General features: G+C 43.3%; 1 protein-coding gene across 1 annotated transcript; it reads left to right on the top strand.

The window, feature by feature from the left end:
• Positions 1-4528: 4528 nt before the first annotated feature.
• REELD1 (reeler domain containing 1) lies at positions 4529-19847 on the top strand. The gene is made up of 6 exons (XM_014780190.2): positions 4529-4739; positions 8834-9056; positions 10904-11067; positions 13959-14271; positions 14787-14850; positions 15641-19847. Exons 1-6 carry the CDS (start codon positions 4532-4534, stop codon positions 16244-16246), a joined length of 1578 nt encoding a protein of 525 aa, XP_014635676.2. The 5' UTR covers positions 4529-4531; the 3' UTR covers positions 16247-19847.
• The last annotated feature ends 550 nt before the right edge of the window (positions 19848-20397 follow it).

Below are 20397 nucleotides of genomic sequence, written 5' to 3'. Positions count from 1 at the left end.
GGCAACCCAGAGAAGTTAAGTGATTTGCCAAAGGACACAAAGCTTCTGATTTATAACCATAAAACCCACCACGAGACTTTTCCTTTGTTTGACATTAATGTAACTGTTCCAGTCAGGGCCATGCGATGTTAATGTAACGCTTTAGTCACGTTAATATATCAAGTCCAGCCTAATTGCTGGTGTGAAGTGACGCAAGCAGGTTCAGTCAAAAACCAATGTTTTCTCACTTTCCCGGTGCACACGCTGGGCCTCCTTCACATTGGAATGGGGGCGTGGATCAGAATGCCAGTGGAGCCCGGGATGCGCCATGCTCTCTCTCTTGCTCTCTCTCACGTTCACACTCTTTCGCCCTGTCTCAGGGCCGCGTGCACAGAACCCTCTCCTCTCTTTGCGTGGGCTGTGTCATCTGTAGCTTAGCCAGCTATCTCCTTCCCCAAACAAAACATGTCTGAGCCCTTCCTTTGTATCAAACTCCATGCTAAGAGCTAAGTGCTTATTATTTATTACCTCATCGAGACTTCACAAGAACTTTGGGAGGCAGGTACAAGAATTACAGTGATCCTCATTCTGTAGATGAGGTTACAGAGGTAGTCGGTGGGAAAGCTGTGGTGAGAGACCATGTCTACCACAGTCTGAACTCTGTGACCTTCGGCAAGTTATATAAACACTGAGACTCAGTTTCCTCACCTGTAAAATGGGATAATAATAGTTGGGACCTCATAGTGTTGTATTAATGAGGTAACTTACTAACTGGTTGACTAGCTTTGTGGAGAGTGGCATGGGGCGTGCTGCCGGCTCAGTGGAGGCTGTGGGTGTGGCAGGCAATGAGGGTCATGTCTAGGATGAGGCGTCCTCCTCGTTTCTTTGACCAATCAGTCATGGTGAGGAGGGTTGTCATATGGTATATAAGGGCTCTTCCAAGGGCTGAAATCTGGGCAGATTCTCTAGAGCAGTGTTTCCAGGCCTTAATGTGCCTATGAATCCTCTGGGGAGCTTGTTAAAATGCAGAAACCAACTCAGTGTATCTGCAATGGGGCCTTGAGCTTTTGCATTTCCAACCAGCTCCTAGGTGATGCTGATGCTACTGGTCCATGGACCACAGTTTGAATAGTGAGAGTCTATAAGGGGTTGTAGTCAGGGCATGTAGTAAAAAGAAATCAATACATTCCTTTTATTCTAGAATGTTCTCCATTCTTCACTGCCAGGAAAAATTCTGCTCACAGATGCAGTTCCCATGTAACCTCTATGAAACTTTTTTGGGCTCTTATAGAGTTAATCTCATGTAACTCCTTTATGATAAATGACTTATCATTTGCCTAATAGTTACTTGGGTATATTTGTCACCTCCATTTTTTTTATTGTATTTTTTCATTTATGTACAGTAAAATTCACTTTTTGGTGCACAGTCTATGAGTTTTGACAAGCTCATACAGTTGTGTAACTACCACCACAATAGATCCAGAACAGTTCCATCACCCCAAAAATTCCCTCAAGTGCCCTTTGTAGTCACTCCTCCCCACAACCCCTGCCCCCAACAACCACTGACCTATTTCTGTTCCTATAATTTTGCCTTTTTCAGAATGTTATACAAATGGAATCATACACTATGTAAACTTTGGAATCTCCTCCATTTTGCTGTATTTATGGATTTGGGATAGCATCTAATGCATCTTTGTTTTTGCCCAAATAAATGCCTAGCACAAAGTTGGTGTTCAGATACTCGTATTGATAACTCTTATTGTAGTAGGTCAAATGTCCTTTCAGAAGCCTGCCATCTTTATCAATAAATCCCTGATGGGATGGTGCCTCTAGAAGCTTGGTGGTTTTATTGGTTTTGTAGTGATTTCCTAATTTGGCTGGTCTCAAGAATCTCCTGGGGTTACTACAGATTTCCAGGACTCTCTCCTGCAGATTCTGATTTCACAGGTCTAGAGAGAGGCCTGGGGAATCTCTACCAGTGCTTCTCAAATTTTGCTTGTATCAGAATCACCTGGCATGCTCGTTAAAGCACAGATTGCTAGATCCCACTCCCAGAGTTTCTGATTTGGTAGGTCTGGAGTGGGGTCCAGGAACATGCACTTCTAAGTGCTTCCAGGTGATGCTGATGGCGTGCTCTCTTTGAGAACCACTCGTCTACAGGCTCTGTGAGATGATCAGATGTCTCAGGTGATTCTTATATTTATCCAAATTTGTGAAATCCAGCTTTAGTGCAATTCACTGGAGGAGTGTGCTGTGGTACTTTTTTGTACCAAACATTGCTCTCTGGCCATGGCATCAGTCCCACTTCACCAGGGATAACTTGTTCAGCCCACATTGCCTCAGAAGCAGAGAATGCTGAGATTTGATTCAGTCATTTTCCCCTTGGCAGGCAGACCAAGATGAAGGCATCCGGCTCCTGCTGAGGGTGCCGGTGCCAGTCGTGTGCAAAACCAGTTCCAGGTCTTTCTAGTTCTTCACGCGAGTTTGGACAAGGTTGATGTGGAAACTGTGTGAGAATGTGTATGTGGTCTTAGAGACAATCAGTGCGATTAAGGCTGGACTTAGACACGGAGCGAAAGTTCCTATGAATGCTGAGGATTAGCGGTAACAGCTGGTATCCTGCCCATTAGAGGAGAGACTGAAGGCAGAAGAAAAGACTTATTTAAAGGATGTGTCTCTGCAGCCCTGAGGGGGGATGCCGTTCCATCAAGCCTGAAGGCAAGTGTGCTCTGAGGTAAGTGGATGTTTTTCTGGGTTCAGGTAGACAAGGTGCTGGTGGGAAAGAAGGGGAAGGGTGGGATTTGCTGTGGCCATGGTCTGTGGGATGTGGCACTCACCCCCTTCCTCTGTAGGCATCTGTGTTTGATCTGCCTTTGGAGAGAGGAGACCACCTTCTGCCGTCAACAAGGGCTCGAGGGGCATTTTCTCTGTGGCCCTTCTGAAACAACGTGGGAAGGGCCCTGGGTCCCCGAAACTGAAAATATGCCTTTATAGCCCTCGTTCATTATCTCCTAATGTGTCTGGGAAGCTGTAGGAGTGCTCCCTTGTGGGGTAGAGGTTTTTGACTCAGTGTCTCATGGAAAGCAAACCTAGCAGAGAAAAGTATTATCTGAAAGACTCGGAAGATAAATCTAAGAGACCCAAGTTATGTTTTGTGTCTCCCTGTGTCTGGTCAGTGTAGAGAGTGGTGGTGTGTGAAGATAGGATGGGAGTATGGATTAGCTCCTCAGCCTACTGCTTTTATAGCTAGTTTCACTAAATTTTTACATTTTATTTTTACCTTTTAAAACCAGCTTATTAGAATGGAAGGCTGTTGTTGCCTTGCATCGCTCCTTAGATCAAAGTATTAGCAGAACTTTTAAAATACCTGTGCGTAGGACTATAAAAACAAACAATTTTTTAAAAATGCCTGACAGTCCTGAATATTTATTCAGAGAGCTTTTCCACCCGTCTTATTTGCTCTCTCTCTCATTTTATTTTCATCTGTGAACTTCTATACACAGTCAACTTTTAATTCTTTCTGTTGATGGGCATTAGAGGTGGCAAACAAAAATGAAATTTATTCTATAAATGTTATTTTATCCAATCATTTTATTCTATTCCTGAGCCAGTTTTTTTTCTAGTATATTTAACAAGGTATAGAAGGGATTGGCTTGGGTATAACTTTCTCTGTTCATCTTCTCTGTGAAAAAGTAGTGAAATAACTAAAAACAGTCCACAGGAGAAAGGGCAAGGAGCTATCAAAGCATTGCAGATTTAACAATCACATTGAAATAATTGATAGTCGGCAGAAGTTTTGTAGCATTTAACCCTGGAATTTGCAACTGCAGCGATAATACGCTAACCCAAGCTGCCATGTGCCGAGCTGCCTGGCCAAACGGGAATATTGGGGTCTCACTTCAGCAATAATATTTTATAGCTCACACTGCCCTTGGTATTGGCTTGTAAGGAGTTCACTGTAGGATACAAACATTTTCTGGTCTTATTTCCTTGACTTAATTATTAAATTCTCTCTTTAAAAAGAAGCAGCCTGGGGGCCGGCCCGGTGGCGCAAGCGGTTAAGTGCGCGCGCTCCGCTGCGGCGGCCCGGGGTTCGCTGGTTCGGATCCCGGGCGCGCACCGACGCACTGCTTGGCAAGCCATGCTGTGGCGGCGTCCCATATAAAGTGGAGGAAGATGGGCACAGATGTTAGCCCAGGGCCGTCTTCCTCAGCAAAAAAAAAAAAAAAAAGAGGATGATTGGCGGATGTTAGCACAAGGCTGATCTCCTCACAAAACAAACAAACAAACAAAAAGAAGCAGCCTGGTCTTATGAGAAAATTACAAGAGAGGGTTAAAACACAAAGGGTTTAGAAGTGAAACACTTCCTGCAGCCTGGCATGTCTTTTTGATCTTGACCTTGAGCGCTTGTGGTCTGGGGAGGCAGCACCAACCATCTCGGGTTTTAGGCAGTGTGGACTCAGGTCAGTCACATTCAAAAAGACGTCATATCCTTTTCTTAAGTAGCGTCTGGATTGAAGCTGTCGTTTCTTATGACACAGGAAAGGGCAGGATGAGGGTCCCCGCCGCTCTCGCGGGCTGGGCTTGTGCCACCCTCTGCCTGGCTTCCTGCTCGTCTGCCTTTTCCCATGGTGCCGGCGTGGCGGCCTGTGAGCACATGCAGCCCACGCACATTCGAGCCCAGCCTCAGGACCCCGGGACCCACCATATCACCATTCACACCAGCAGCTCTTCCTACTCACCGGGTGACACAGTTCCAGGTACGTAGGGGAGAGGCTTTGAGACCCCGAGCAGCCCCAGGGCCCTAGTGACAAATCCCAAGTCATGTTTGTCCCAGGCAGGAGTTTCCTGGGCTAAAGTTTGGCTTAATCCTAAGAAGCAATTATGTGGTCAGAAATAAGCATAAAGTACTTATGTCATGTAAACCACCTAACTAATCTCTATATTCACATTAATCTTTATAAGAGAAGAGGGCACAAATGGCATTATTATAAAAAATTATTTTGTCCTTATTATAAGATAAAAATATAGTTACCCTGAACAAACTTCATGTATCGTGTGTGTGTGTGAGAAATAGACTTTTTTCCTCATTATTTAAAACTCAAATTGTTTGGAGAGTGAAAAGAGCATTTCCTGTGATTTTAGTTTAGGTGCCTAGAAAAGCAGAGAGAGAACTTGAGTGTGGGTGGTTTATTTGGGAGATGTCCCAGGAAGCACAGACGAGGAAGAGGGGACAGGGAGACAGGCAGGAGAGAGACACCAGTAAGAGGTGTGAAGTAGAGAAGGTCACTGCTGTGGCAACACACTGGGGCTCAGTTCCAGTGGGGACCCTCTGAGAATCCACATGAAACACACCTCTGAATCATCTCACGGGAGGATGGAGGGACGGGATATTTATTGGTTGAGGGTGCAATGCCCTGGCGCCCCAACACATGCACACACTTCAGAGTCACACTTGCCTACCTGGACCAAGCTCCCAAGGTGCCAGCTAGAAAAAGCAGAGAAGAAAGCTACAGGTGCTGAAGGTGGTAGCTAAGTGTAGATGGAGAAGTGTCCATGTGGCTGCAGGTGGACTCAAAGCATCAGTAGTGTTTGCTCGACTCCCTTTGGTTTTTGCTAACTCTTTTGATGGGAATTAGAGGTGATAAGTCAAAATGAAATTTACTCTCTATGTATTGGTTTATCCAATCATTTTGTTTTATTGGTAAGTGTGGGGAAAAAAAGTACATGGGTAATATATTGGCCCTGACAGCAACAAACTCCGGAAACTGAAGTTAAGACTCTTCTAACAGAGCTTCCCAAACTGTGTCACATCATGTCCCAGCTAGTAAATGATAACACGTGTATAGCATGCTGGGGTAAAGGCAAGAGGCTACTCAGGGATGGAGGCAACTTCTCTGGGGCTCCTACCTCCCCAGTAAGCACCCAGCCACCCCCAGCATGAGGGGTCAATATGTCGGCACCCCAGTGTTCTGCTGCTAGGGGAATGAAAATGGTAAGAACCAAAACACTATACTAGGGAGGAAAATCTGTAGAAATGACCCAAAATATTGTGACATCGGAATTCTAATAAAAGGTGACCTGAAGGAAACATATTGGATTGTGACTGGAACTAAGACAACATATTTAGTAAAGGGCTCAAGGGAGCACCACATGGATTCAGTGCGAGTCAGTTATTACTTTGTGTTGTGATTACACTGTTTTTTGCTGGGATTCCACACTAATCTGTGAGCTCCTTGAATGTCAAGACCATGTTATCCTGTTCATGGGTGTATACTCAATGCCTTGCACAGTGCCTGGTGTTAAATAATAACACTAAATATTTATAAAATGTTTATTACTAAAAGTTCAAATGCATGGAAAATAAAATTATCACCGACACTCAGCTGCATTTACCAAGCCCATAAAAGTTATGACCCTGATTTTAGCCGCTTATTTAATTAAAGATGAGTGGCTAAAATTTTTTTTAATTTTAAATAGCTTAAAGATATTATTGTAAGTTTTAAAAATATTAAAACAGTATCAAAGGGTAGAAAATAAAAAGTAAAAGTTTCCCTTCCCTTGTTCCAGACACTCTATTTGATTCCCCAGAAGTAACCATTGTTAAGTTTCTTGCACATCTTTCTAGAAATTTTCCATGCATATAAGCATATATAAGTGTGATATCTCAAATGAATATGGCTTATGAAGATAGAAATTAAATCATTCTGTTCAACATCTGTATTTTTCACCTAACAATCACGTTGACATGTTTCATTGTATACGTAGCTTATTTTCAGTGATTTCGTGACGGTTGGTTTTCTAGGGGTCATGTGATTGATTTAACTAGTTCCTTTTGATGGGTATTTACTTTTTCTAATTTGGAGCATTATAAATAATTTTGACGGACATCCTTATACATAGACCTTGTGCTCATTGTATGAGTCAGGATTCTTTTAGTTACAAGCATCAGAAAGGCTAACAGAAAGTTAACTAACAAGACATTTAATTTTCTCACCTAAGTCTAGAAGTGGAGTTTCTGTATTTGGTGAAGCCATTCAATGACCTCATCAAGATCCTAAGATGTTTCCATTTTCCTGCCCTGCCACTGTCATCGAGTTGGGTTTTCATCCATTTGTCATTGCACAGTCTCAGAATGCCTGCCACAGCTGTAGGCTTCACACTGGTATCGAAACTGGAATAAAGTGTCTGGGGGAAAAGATTTATCCTCAGGAGTTACCAGCCCTCTCGGCAGTCTTACTGTCATTGGCCAGAATTGGATCACTGGCGAAGAGTAATGGAATTACCAACACTGATTTTAGTCCAATCACAATTCATCCCCTGGGATAGGGAGAGGCCTAACTGCCTTGAGGACATGAGGTCTCCACTTGCCACTAAACATAACATCTGGGTTCCCTTAGAAGAGAATAAAAGTGGAGAAAGTCTGCTGGGTAGTGAACCTCAGTGTTTGCCATATTTATTTATGCAGATATGTCAGTAGGAAAAATTCCTACAAGTGAAATTGCTAGATCAAAGCATAACTGCCTTTTGTGTGTGTGTGGTAAAATATATATAACATAAAATTTATTATTTTAACCATTTTGAAGTATACTATTAAGTGGCATTAAGTACATTCACAATGTTGTACAACCATCACCACTATCCATTTCCAGAACTTTTTGATAATCCAAGACAGAAGCTCTGTACCCATTAAACGATCACTCTCTATCCCACTCTCCCCTTACCCCCTGGTAATCTCTTGTCTTCTTTCTATCTCTATGAATTTGCCTACTCTAGGTACCTCCTCTAAGGGGAATCATACAATATTCATCATTTGAGGCCTGGCTTATTTCACTTATGCTAATGTTTTCTAGGTCCATCCACCTTGTAGAATATGTCAGGGGTAACTGCATTTTAAATGTGGAAAATATGATCAGGTTACCCCCTCAAAAAGTTGCGTGGTTTATAGTTCTAGCACTACTGAATGAGTGCCCTAGTTTTTCCTTAGTCCTATCAAATACTGGTTATAATTACACATTTTAAAATTTGTTAATATGGTAGATATAAAAAAGTATCTCATTTATAATTGTTTTTTAAATTATGATTGAGCTTGTTTTTTTTATTTTTAAGAGTTTTTTTTTTTTCTCCTGAGGAAGGTTGGCCCTGAGCTAACATCTGTTGCCAATCTTCCTCCTTTTTAATTTTTTTCCTTTTTTTCTCCCCAAAGCCCCAGTAGATAGATGTATGTCATAGTTGTACATCCTTCTAGTTGCTCATCAAGCATGGCTTGATGAGCGGTGAGTAGGTTGCACCCAGCATCTGAACCAGTGAACCTTGGGCCTCCGAAGCGGAGTGTACGAGCTTAACGGCTACACCACCAGGCAGGCCCCATGATTGAGCTTGTTTTATTTTCTGTTTGTGTCCTTTGATAATTTTGAATTTGGTCATTTTTTGTGATTCACCATAACTCTTCATGTATCTGTCTGTTTTGTATCTTACAAATACTTTTCTCAGTTTATCATTTGTCTTTTGATTTCTTCTATATTCGGAATTTTAAAAAATCATCTTTTCCTTTATGGCTACTGCGTTTTGCTTAGAGAGGCATTCCTAAGTCCAATATTAAAAACAAACAAACAAACAAAAAAACCCAAACCATTGTTTCTAGTTCTTTTGTATTTCATTTTCACATATTTTTGGTTCAAATGGAATTTATTTTGGATGTGAAATACCACTTCAACTTTTTTTTTTTTTTTTGCCTAATTGTTTACTTTCTAGGGGCTGGTCTTAAGCTTTTAGTTTTGGAAATACCCATATAAGATCACGGAATGGAACTACATCAGGCGTGCTCACCTTGGATGAATGTTTTCTGTTGCAGTGACTGTGAGGAGCAGTCGTAATTTCATGGGATTTCTACTTCAGGCCCGAAGAGTGTCTGATCATCAAATAGCTGGCACTTTTGTTTTCATTCCTCCTCATTCCAAACTGATGACTTGTTTTGAAGAGGCTGACACAGTCACCCACTCTGACAAGTCCCGGAAGAGAAACCTCTCGTTCGAGTGGAAGGCCCCTGCCCAGCCTGTGGGGGACGTCAGATTCCTGTAAGAGAGAATGAAGTGCTGGTTCTTAGTAACTGAGCCTTCCACTTTGAAGTCAGGGCAGTTTCTCCTTCCTTCTTCATGTTCCCTGTTCCCTACCTCTGGCCACCTTATAGCAAGGACAGGGTCATGAGGGCTGCCCCAACTAGAGAACGTATGCAGAGGGTGACTAAAAAAATTTGCCCCAACTCTGTGTTTGTCATTACCCGTGGTCCAGGAGTGTGATTTCACCTCCTGGGTGCAGAGGAATCTTGGCCAACCTCTCCAGGAAATTCTGACTAGAGGACAAAAGAGCTGCTGGTGGGAGAGTAGGGAAAGAGCTGAGAAGGAGGGAGACGGAGGCAGACAGAAATGCAGGCACTTCCCTGGGCCCAGGGAAAGTCACAGAAGTCTCTGTGCCTTGGCTTGTTGTCTATCAAATGGGTGTAGTAATGATAGCACCCACCTTGTAGGGTTGTGTAAGGATGAAAGGGCCAATATATGCAAAGTGCTTAGAACAGTTCCTGGCAGCAGTAGGCACTAGATAAGCATCATCAGTACTCAAAATGAGACACTTGCTTTGTCATTCTTTTCAGACGCTTACATTTACCAAAAAAATCTTTTTTTTTTTTTGCTCATGGGAAAGGGTGTGTGTTCCTCAGTTTCTTTTCCCCACACCCTCATATATGTAACAGGGAGGTTGTGTGTGCCTAAGGGTGGAGGCATCTAGACCACATGCTTCCCCTCCTGGGTTTCCCCTCTGTTTGTCTGGGGAACAGAGATGAGGTATGGGGCCCCCACCCAGCAGTGTCTCTATTCCATCCTTTCCTGGTGGCCTAACACAGCAGCAGGACAGCAAGGAGGAAAACGCTGTGCCCAACAATTTTGCCCATTTGGAAAGGCGAGTGTCCACTTAACTGTTGGTGTAACCCAGGTTCTGCCATCACTTTGGTTCTGATCCAATGCAGGGGATGTGTGCTGTTTGAAGTCTTTAAATCAGTAGTTACTTTCATTTCTCAAAGCACCTCCATTTCCATTTTCAGATTATTATCATAGCTGCTATGTGCTACACAGGAAGTAGTTTAGAAGCTATTATCTCCATTTGACAGCCAAGTTACTTGATCAGAAGCCTCTCCCAAAGTCACCCTATGCCCTCTCACCTCCTAGGATCCTTTCCCACAATAACGTTGACGTGTCTGAGATCTGAACCATGCCTCTTACTGGCACCTTATCTCTCTGCGTGACCTCAGCTAAACCAGTCATATGTTTATAACTGTCTTACTTAAAGCGAGAAAAATGATACTTACCAATAATCCCTACCTCAGTAGGGAAATTTTGGGGAGGATAAATGAGATAATGTTTGTGAAAATGGTTTTTACTGAAGAAAGGCATGTATTCAAAATATTATTTAGAGTGTTAATGATTTATCTCTAATTTTCAATAGAATCTATAATTATAATTAGAATTCTACAATTGTACAATAGAATTATAAAATTTTCAATTAATGGTGTAATTCAATTAACAATATACCAGTAACGGCTAATAATAAAGTTGAAAATGAAACCTTTGAGTCTAAACAGTTTTAGAAAACACCCTTTAGTCAAGAGATTTTTAATGACTATATTTATTTAGGAGGGTAATTGATTTGTACATATCCTCTCCTATTTTAATTATTTGCTGCTATTGAGTTTTGGTTTATCAAGAGTGGAGTCCCCTAAAGATAATACAGTCATCTCTTTTAAGTTCTTCTATTCATTTAAACTTTGTTCTTCTTTATCTTTTTGTTTGTTCTCTCCTTTCTATTAGCATGGTCTGAGGTATTATTTAAGGGAAACTAAATCCTCGAATCCCTCTGCTTTCTTTTTCTGCAGTTTATCAGTAGTCCAGTCATATTTCGTTTACTGGGCAAGGATTGAATCATCTGTTGTGTCCCAGCAGACACACAACCGAGCCCTTTCTGACGGCCGCGTGGAGCCCGGCTTACTGATGCCAACCCCTGGGCAGAGGCCGGAGGGTCTGGAAGGAACTGCCCCAGGTACAGCTTGCCAAAGTATTTGCTAGCCTAATTAGCATCATTATTTTTATAGTTATCTATTTACACTTAAAAGTTACTCCTGCCAGTTTCTGGTTCCTGCAACATGAGCAATAAACACCTGCCTTGGCTGACTGTGGCCGACGGACGGCAGCCGTTCTTGGGAACGTGATAACACAGCCGTGAGCAGGAGGGCCGTGAGAACGCAGCTTGCAGTTGCTGTGTTTGTTGCAGCAAACACACTTTGTCCGGCTCAACCTCACAAATTAAGTTGGGCCCTGGGGTAGACAGAACTGTGCTGCAAACCCAAAAAACAGCACACCCCTTCCCCCACCCCCACATTTACCAATCTCACAATATTTCAGCATATTCCTCAGACCCCTGAAGCTACACAGGGAGCGCAAGAAAGAAATGATCTTTTCTTCTTTTTTTTTTTTATAAAAACACATCCAGCTTTTATTGTTACTTTCCACGGATGGTAGATGGCTCTTTGCAGCTTGGATTGGAGAAGAAAATCAGGAATGAGAGGCTATTTTGATAGCAGTAGTCTTTTTCCTGGTTCACCACATGACTTTAGATTCCATCAGCCCATGAACTTCTGAAAAAAAAAAACTAACCAGCTAGAGCGTGTTTGACCTACATGAAATTTCCCGGTGATGTGGACCTCATTTTCATTACTTATTTCTAGTTAAATGCTCTGAACAGATGCACTTGTAAAGGCTCCGATCACTTGCACGGAAGATCCAATCTTTAATCCATTCAATCCCACTTTCTTTTATTTTTGGCTAACATGTTAAAGCTGGGATCTGATCTGAATCCCCAACTTTGCTCAGTCTAGCAGACCCAGGCACAAAGATAACCCTGGGCCACCCTCCATACTCTGCCCATGACCAAAATCTTCGTCTTCTCCTCATTGCCCAGTGCTGTTCCTCCAACCTTTCCACCAAGATACTCCTCAAAGCAGAGGAAAGATCTCAGGGTCTGAGAGTGTGGTCTGAAGAAGACCCTGCAAACCCAACATGTGTTTGAAGTCACGTGTTTATTTTATAAATCATGCAAATGTTGCATTCTAATCCCAAGCATGTTTGTTTTAATATGAATATGAATAAAAGTGAGGCTTCAGGATGTTGCATTATGTTGACCCTGCAGTCTCTCTGATGGTTGACCCTGCTGGGAACCTTGTCCCCCAGGGAGCAACAGACTCTAGTCTGAGCAGCTACAGGATAAACTCCTTAGTATGCTGCACACATCTCTCCCCTTCTGGCCCCAGCCTGTTTTCTTGCCCATTCCTCTACACAAACCCTAGTGTTTCCCAAAGGAAAAAGGACTGTGTGTGTGTGTGTGTGTGTGTGTGTTGGGAGAAGTGTCACCTAACAAAGTGAAATAGATTTCTTAACTGTAAGACGATTTCAGTAGGCAAATGTGAATTATGAAATTTCACATTGGGAAGATAGTATATTGTATTTCTCAAACGTATTTCCCAACAGACCCTTGGGACACTTTGGGGTCTACCTGACCCCATTAGGCATGATCTACTTTTATAGCTCCATGTTCTCCCTTCTGACATTTCCTCAAACTGAGCTGTTCCTCCTGATGATCTATTTATCTTTCGAGGGGTAGTTCAAATGTCTCCTTTGTGAAACTTTTCGCCATACTTCTTGGTAGGCAAATGTAACTTCTTCCTTAGTTCTGATTTTAAAGCTCTCATCACACTGTAATTTATAAGGTTGGGCATCAAAGAGTCCTAGATTTTGAGTTCGGAAACAACAGTAACCAGTCTGCATCACTTCTGCATCCCTAGCACCTATAACGATGCTCAGCACACAGTGGGTCTGCAGAAAATGTCCAAAAGTGTTTAGAGTTCAGGCAGGAGTATAAAACTGTCTGAGCTTTTCCCACATTCTGTGTGTCTGTTAGGCTTCTTTGTTTTTCACTTCAATCTCAACGTTTTTGAGTGATGAAGGCATTAGAACAAAGTGGCCAAAAAAAAAAAAAAAAAAAGGATTCAACCAAACCCAGTTAGAGCTCTGGCCAGAGAAAGTTTTGTCAACATGCTTTTTGTGAACACCATTGTCATCATCCTAATCATCACCATGGTAAACCCTCAGTGCAGGTTGCCTCTGTGCCGGGCACTGTGCATCATGCTTCTACATCAGTGATTTTATTTCACCCCCTCAGCAACTCTAAGCTGTAGGTACCGTTACTGGCCCCATTTTGCAAAAAAAGAAACTGATGCTCTGGGAGGACTTGCCCCAAACCAGGCATTAGCAGAGTGGAGAATTGAACCCTGACAATAATCTGACTTCAGAGCCTGTGCCTGCTTACTGTGCTGTGTGAAGCTATTTCTAATGCTCTGGGCCGTCATGTCAGCCAGTCAGGAATGGGAAATGAGATGGCGGAAGGAAGGCAGTGGAGGGCGATGATCTCGTCTCTGCCCATAGCAGAGGCTAAGTTATTATCACCACTGGTAAAACCTTAGTGTGAATAACATGGCAAGAAAAATCTAGGACTTTTGAAAATCTTTGATTTGTGGGATTCTACTTTTTTTTCTAGCTAGAAGCAGTTTTTGGCAGAGGTGAGAAAAAATCAGTGGTCACACTGGTTTCTCCATTCCCTGAGTGGTGACTGTTAAGAATGCACAAGCTCAGAAGGGCCAGGGACCTACTTTTTAAAAAGATGTAAGAAATTCAGTCCTTTGCTGCTTGGTCAGGGGCTTATATTACTGGGCAGATCATCTTTTTGTTGACACTTTTGAGTGTCTCACACTTAACGGTCTGTTCTCAATGCACGTTAAAGTCTCTAGTATTTACCCCATTATCGTAGTTGTTTGTGCTAATCAATACGAAGAAAATTCCCTCACTGCCTCTTTGTGGTGTCTTTGGGTCTCTGCTTAGCTCCCAGTCTCCCCATCACTCTTCTGCAGCAGCGCACAGATGTCTTGGCTGTTGCCCTAACTGGAGCTGCAGAGGAGGACAGCTTAGATCCTGTTCCTGCCAGTTTTTGGGTGACAGAGTTTCCTGGGGGTGCAGAGGTTCTCTTTCAACCATCTTCACACACAGCTACTGCAGTCAGCAATGGCCAGCAACCCAGTGGAGACAGCAACCCAACCCTAGAACCATCCCTGGATGTCCATGGGCTGGAGAGGCTGGTGGCCCTCAGGAGATTCTCCTCAGAGGGTTTTGCTCCCAGCCCTAGCACCCACCACAGGTAATGGGCCAGGGGGTGGGCCGTTCAGTAAGGTGGTGGGATGAGGCCAAACACTGGGGTACTGAGGAAATGTAAACTTCTTGGAGTCTGACGGAAAAAGATCTCACCATATTTATTCTTAAGTGCCCAAGAAACCCTGACTGTAGAAAGGGTACTGGTCAGAATATGAAAATCACCTGAGGAAACTGTACTTTCTTAGGCAGGGTGAGGTCTCTGAGATACTGTTATAAAAATATATATATATAAATATATGTTTTATATTTTAGTTATATAAATTTACAATATATAAATATATGTTTTATATAAAATAAATAAAAGCATTCAGTGAGTCTTTTCTGCCATTCTCATTCACCTCTCCCCCTATCCTCCATTACCCCCCCAGCCCCCAACGCCAAACTCAGGAGTCTTTCCAAGGAAATCTGATTTTTTCGATATACACAGCAGTGGTAGGAAACATAGCTTTTTGATCCGTGTATTTAGTGACCCCTTCTTGGCCCTTCTATTCTTCCCTTTAGGACTCAGGATGATCCAAGGTTTGATTCATCAGAAACTTGCTTGCCATCTGATAGGGATGAACAGGTAACAGCCCGAGTTGTGCATGGGCAGTGAGGTTAGCATTTTGACCCCAGAGTGGGAAGTTCCAGGCTGGGAAATCAGAGCTGTTCGACTAGTAGCCAAAATTAGAGAGAAGGAGGCAAGGGTATGATATACACACAGCATCTCTTTACAAATCAATACCAGCCTTTCCATTATACGCGGTGTCTCTGAAGTTATCGGCAATTGTAGAAATTGATGGTTTTAGTGATTTGTTTTCCCACTTAGCTTTGGTTAATGATTCCTCTCTCCTCCCCACCCTCCCCTCTCCTTCATAACATTGGCCTCAAAACACCATATATAGTCCCAGAGGTTAAATCAATGGGCAATTTAAAATATACATGCCCACTGATTTACTACTCCTTTGAAGTCTTAAAAGGGACACAAAACATTGTCTAATATTCTTCTTCAAATTTATCGGAACCTACAGCAAGATTAAATGGTCCCTTTTGCATGAGTCCTAGCATAAAAGGACACTCAAAGCTTTCAGCCACTTGCGTTGACAATCACCATATTGGTCTGGAAGCCTCTTAGAGGACCCTAGGTTTGTTCTTGTAACTGGCCTCCATGGTCTTTCTGTGGGGCTTCCATTAGCCACCCCATCCCCATTTATCTACTTGGGCATTTTACTCTGAGCTCTTGTAGGAGAGAGCACGAGGCTGGGTTTTCAGCTGCTGCCTGGGATTCTTTAAGGAAAACAGGTTAGTTGTAAAGTTCAATGGCAGCTTGGGGGAAGGCTAGCTCCTTTGACTTCTTTTTTTGTTTGCTTTTCTAGGATGAGATGGAGATCTCTAATAAGACCGTGATAAGGCCTCCTCTGTACACTGTCCATCTTACCTATCCTCAGCGCCTCTGGTCCTCTGAAGCACTCACTGGAAATGGGGCTGGGGCAGCCAACCCAACCCCTGTCTTCCACACCTCTGCTCCCAGGCTACCCACTGCTGGTGGCCAGTCAGAGGTGTCAAGGCCCTCTGCTAGCTTCTTGCCTCAGTCAAAGCACAGGGAGCCCAGAGTGGGGGAGGGAAATGGAGAGGGTAGAGGGGGATACCCCAGGAAGACCCACCCAAGGCCTGAGGTTGGGCAAGAGGGAGCCAGTGCCCCTTCAGGGATCCAGCTCAGGACTGCCCAGCTGGGAATCCTGCTTTGCCTTTCGGCCACCTTGGGCATGGCCCTGGCTGCTGGCCTTTGCTACCTCTACACCCAGTATTGCCGCAGGCAGGCGGAAGTGTCCTTCAGTGAGCCTGCCCAGGATGCCGCTGTCAGCAGCGACAGGGGTGAGATTGTGCATGTCAGGAAGATCGGGGAGAACAGTTTTGTTTTGGTTGAAGCAGAATACAACTGGACCACTCCCTCCCTGGGTAACAAGAAGACAGTCCTCTGAGAAGACCATTATACCAGGCCTCTCAGCGGCCCTGCGTAGACCCTGTAGAGCATCTCAGCCGGAACAGAGCTAATGAGAATAGCTGATCAGGACAGGGATGCACTGTGCTCCCGTCAGTGAGCAGTGAGTGGAGGAGGCTGCGAAAGGACAGTTTATCAACAGAGGGAGTTCTTCCCAAGCTTTGTTCTCTTAACATCTGTAATTTAGCTGCTTTTTTTCTTTTGCAATTAGATGTTCTGTTTGAAGAGTTAAACTCAACACAATGAATATTGTATAACCTGCTCATTAACTAGACTCCTGTGGCCGCTCTGAACTTCCTCTGTTGCCTTAAGGAACCCGCAGAAATAGAAATTCTGTCCCTCCTCAGTGTGTTAGCCTCATCTCCTCTAACTCTTTGAAAGAAAGCAATGTTGGGTTGTGTTTCTTGCAAGAAAAAGAACTGCAGTCTTCACTTCACCTCTCCAAACCACCCCAAAAGGAGTTTTGTTTTCAAAAACTGGAGTTCAAAATTGGCTCTGATTTAGTTGCCTAGGTTAGAGCTAGGGTATTCCGTCTTCTTGGAAACTCAAAAGCCTGGCAAATCCACCATGGAAATTGATCTGAAGCAAGGAGAGGTTTAGAGAGCTTGATTGAACACGTCTGTGGGAAAACACATCCAAGCAGCATCCACACCAGAGTGGGGTAAGCAAGCCTCTCCATCAGGTGTAAATGGATCTGAGGCCTCCATCCATTTACACTTGGTGAGAGGCTCTGTGTCCTAACAGCTAACAGACTGCCTTTTGCCAAAGGTCAGGCTGAAAAAAATGATGATACCACACAGTCTGAAGAACAGCCTCTGCTCATCTTTTCAGGAGGAAAAGGAAAAAAGCATCAAGGACGAAGATCATCCACCTGCTCTTCTGACTTTATGAAGATCACTTTGATTTAGCAGGAGTCCCATAAATACTCCAAGAGGTCAAAACAACAGGTTTGAATATAACTCTTGCATATGCTCGCCTAATATGACCCATTGGAGTTAGCTGCCTTTTTGGAGGTAAACCTATTCCAGAGTCATGATCCATTTTAATGTGGAAACAAAAACCACTATAAATTCAAAAAAGGTATTTATTGATTGAGCACCTAAATCACACCTGTGCTGTTCTAAGAACTTTACATATATTTTCACATTTAACTCTCACCATAACTTAATGAGGAATAAATTCAGTAACTTGCCAGAGAGAGAGAGGCATTCATGACATCTCAATTCAACAAGATATTCTTTTTTAATTGAGTGTGTAAGAAAGAGACAATTCCTGCTGTTTTTACAACCCCTATTTAGCTCGTTGGGCGTCAATTCCAATCCATCTCTTCTCCTGGATTCTGGGTGATGCAGATCTATTCCCTGGCTTCAGTCAAGTGCCTCATTAGGCACATGGAGACCTAGGTAATTGTGTGTTCACAATTGAAAGTGTTCTAGGAATGCTGAGGAAAGAAACAAATGTACTGTACTCCAATGGGGGCCACATCCCTACTACATACCCAACCCTCCTCAAAGATATCCTCCCCAAGGTGCAAACAAGGGCTCTCATAGTGAAGAGCTCTCATCTGGCCACATCAGAGCCAGGTGCACAACATATACAACACCTTCAAGATCTTTCCTGTCCAAGAGGATATGTCCTGTGTAAACAGACTGTAACAGTTTGTTCTGGTTATCTATTGCTGTGAAACAAAATACTCCAAAACTCAGTGGTTTAAAACAACCACTACCACTACCATTTATTATCTTGCACAATTCTGGGGATATCTGGGCTTAGCTGGCCAGTTCTTCTAACTCGTGTTGTTCAATGCGCTGGAAGATCCCAGATGACTCGCTCACATGGCTGGCAGTTGGTGCTGGCTGCTGGCTAGGGAGTTCAACTGAGGGTATTGATGAGATGGGAAGCAATTTGGTTCTCCTCTTCGTGGCTTCTTACAGCATGGTGGCTGGGTTCCAAGGGGAACTGTTCTAAGCAGACAAAACCAGAAGCTGGAATCTCTTAAGGCCTAGCCTGGGAAGTTACATGGTTTCACTTCTTCCACATTCTGGTGGTCATAGCAAGTTCCAGGGCCAACCCTCATTCTTCAAAAGGAAGGGCAATAGATTTCACTTTTTGATGGGAGAAGTGGCAAAAGATTTGAAGCTATCTATCTTTAATTCACTACATCTCTGTATAGACTGCTGACCTGCTAGGGGACTTACGTGAGAGCAGGAGAAGCTGTTCATCCCCAGGAGATGCCATTGGTCACCTTCCCTGCAAAGCATCAAACAGAGTGAGGGAAATGTCCAGACTTTAGGGTTAGGCATTTCCTCTTCTCTAGCTGGGAACTCCAGCTAAGGCAAAATAGTGAAGTGACGCAGAAGAGTCTGCCAGACCTCTGAGTCTCAGCTTCCTCATCAGAGAAAAGCAGATCACAAAATTACGTACCTCTTTTGGCTGTTGTGAAAATTAAATGCGTGTTCAACACTTAGCTATCTCTGCCTACCTACCTACCTACCTACCTACCTACCTGACATGCCATTGTTATTAACATCATCCTAGAGCTGCAGCACTGTCTTTAAATCTAGCCCATTTAGAGAAATTCTGTGACCACCAAAAAACATTCCCTTTTGGTGACAACTTCTGCCTCTGCGGCTCCTCCTTCCCCAGCCCAACACATGGAGGTGGTCATCACACTAGTTGTCATGGTAGCCGCTGGCTACAGTTCCTGCTGGGGGTCAGACACTTTTGCTGAGACATTCTGAGTAAGCTCCTTTTTGGCAAGGGCAGCTGGAGTCCGTAGGCCTGTAGTTGGGAGACATAAAACCCCTCTGTCTGTTACTGCGATCTTGAAGGTCCTCTAAGCTCGGCTTCAGAGAAGCCCCAGAGGGGAGTGAGTAGGAAGTGTTAACTTGAAGGCTTTACTGAAGCACAAAGCCATTAAAAGTTAGAAAAACGCAAAAGAGTCAGATGCAACATCTTAAAATAGCTTTTTTTTGCAGGAATCGTTCAGCCAACCACTTCTTGGAGGAGGAGGTTTGAGGCTAAACACATATTTAAGGGAAAATAACAGGAAAACAGTTGCTGAAAACTCTTTATATTTAGAACAAATGTTTTCACATCTATTGTGTTAATTTAGTAACCACAGGTCAGGGGTAGGGGCGAGCCTTAACCTTTTTACATTCAGAGACTATTTTTGATATTTCTAATTAATTTCTCCCCTTGGATACAACAATTTTGGTAAATCACAACATAATGCTTAACTGGAGCCTGGCTGAGCTCCCTCACTGTCGAGGCTGTCTGGATTAATTTGCTGTTACAATGTTTGTTTCCTTTAAAAAAAAAAATCTAATTAACAACAACAAAATAGGTCAACAAGCCAGTAAATATTTAAACAAGTGTCACATTTTATTTGAAAAGTTGTCTGGGAAGGGCTGGCAATTTATGAATAAATTACAGATAGCACACCCTTTCCCAGTCTTGTACTTCCGGCATTAATCAGTGATCCCAGCATTTCTGGAATGCAGGCCTTGTGATTTGATTTCATTCACTCCAACCTATCCTGCTCTTCTAAAAGTGGTGTGTGGCGAGGAATTTCTTTTATTCAAGTGAAATGAATTTGCATTAATTTGTTTTATTAAACTTGAGAACATCTTCAGAAGAACTCTGCTCCATCCGGCCTTAGGGCGTTGCAAAACCAGTCATAGCGATCTCTGGTTTGGAATAGCAGGAGGGCCTTTATGATGAAAGGAAGGCTAATGTTTTGTTTGTTTGTTCTGTTCTTTAAATGCAAAAAGAAAATTTTTTGCATTCCATTGACAATGATGAGTGGAGCAGCCAGCACAACTGAAGCCTGTCAAATGGTTTTTGGTATTTTTCTGCTTTTAAAACAAATCAGTTTATGCCCCACTGTCTCTCACTTCTCTAATGGCTTCCCAGCTGTCTCAGAATAAAATCGGAACATCTGATTGGCCTGACCAAGTACCACGAGACCTGGCCCTCTGACCACCTTCTTCCGGGCTCCCGCCATTCCCTGTGCTGCTATGAATGCTCCTTGGACGCTGTGCAGCTCCCCTTAGCTCACTTGCTTGGGCTGTCGTTTTTGCCTGGAACCCCATTCCTCTGGACGTCCACAAGCCTTCAGAACTTTGTTCC

This window comes from Ceratotherium simum, chromosome 12 (genome assembly GCF_057802395.1).
Source record: "Ceratotherium simum simum isolate JZ-2026a chromosome 12, ASM5780239v1, whole genome shotgun sequence".
NCBI lineage: Eukaryota > Metazoa > Chordata > Mammalia > Perissodactyla > Rhinocerotidae > Ceratotherium > Ceratotherium simum.
Note: the sequence above shows the minus strand (reverse complement) of the source record. Positions and strands in the feature narration are given on the sequence as shown.

Coding starts and splice junctions, on each gene's coding strand:
- REELD1 (XM_014780190.2), top strand. CDS start 4,532: ATGAGGGTCCCCGCCGCTCTCGCGGGCTGGGCTTGTGCCACCCTCTGC. Junction 4,740..8,833: donor ACCGGGTGACACAGTTCCAG/GTACGTAGGGGA, acceptor TTTCTGTTGCAG/TGACTGTGAGGAGCAGTCGT. Junction 9,057..10,903: donor GTGGGGGACGTCAGATTCCT/GTAAGAGAGAAT, acceptor CTTTTTCTGCAG/TTTATCAGTAGTCCAGTCAT.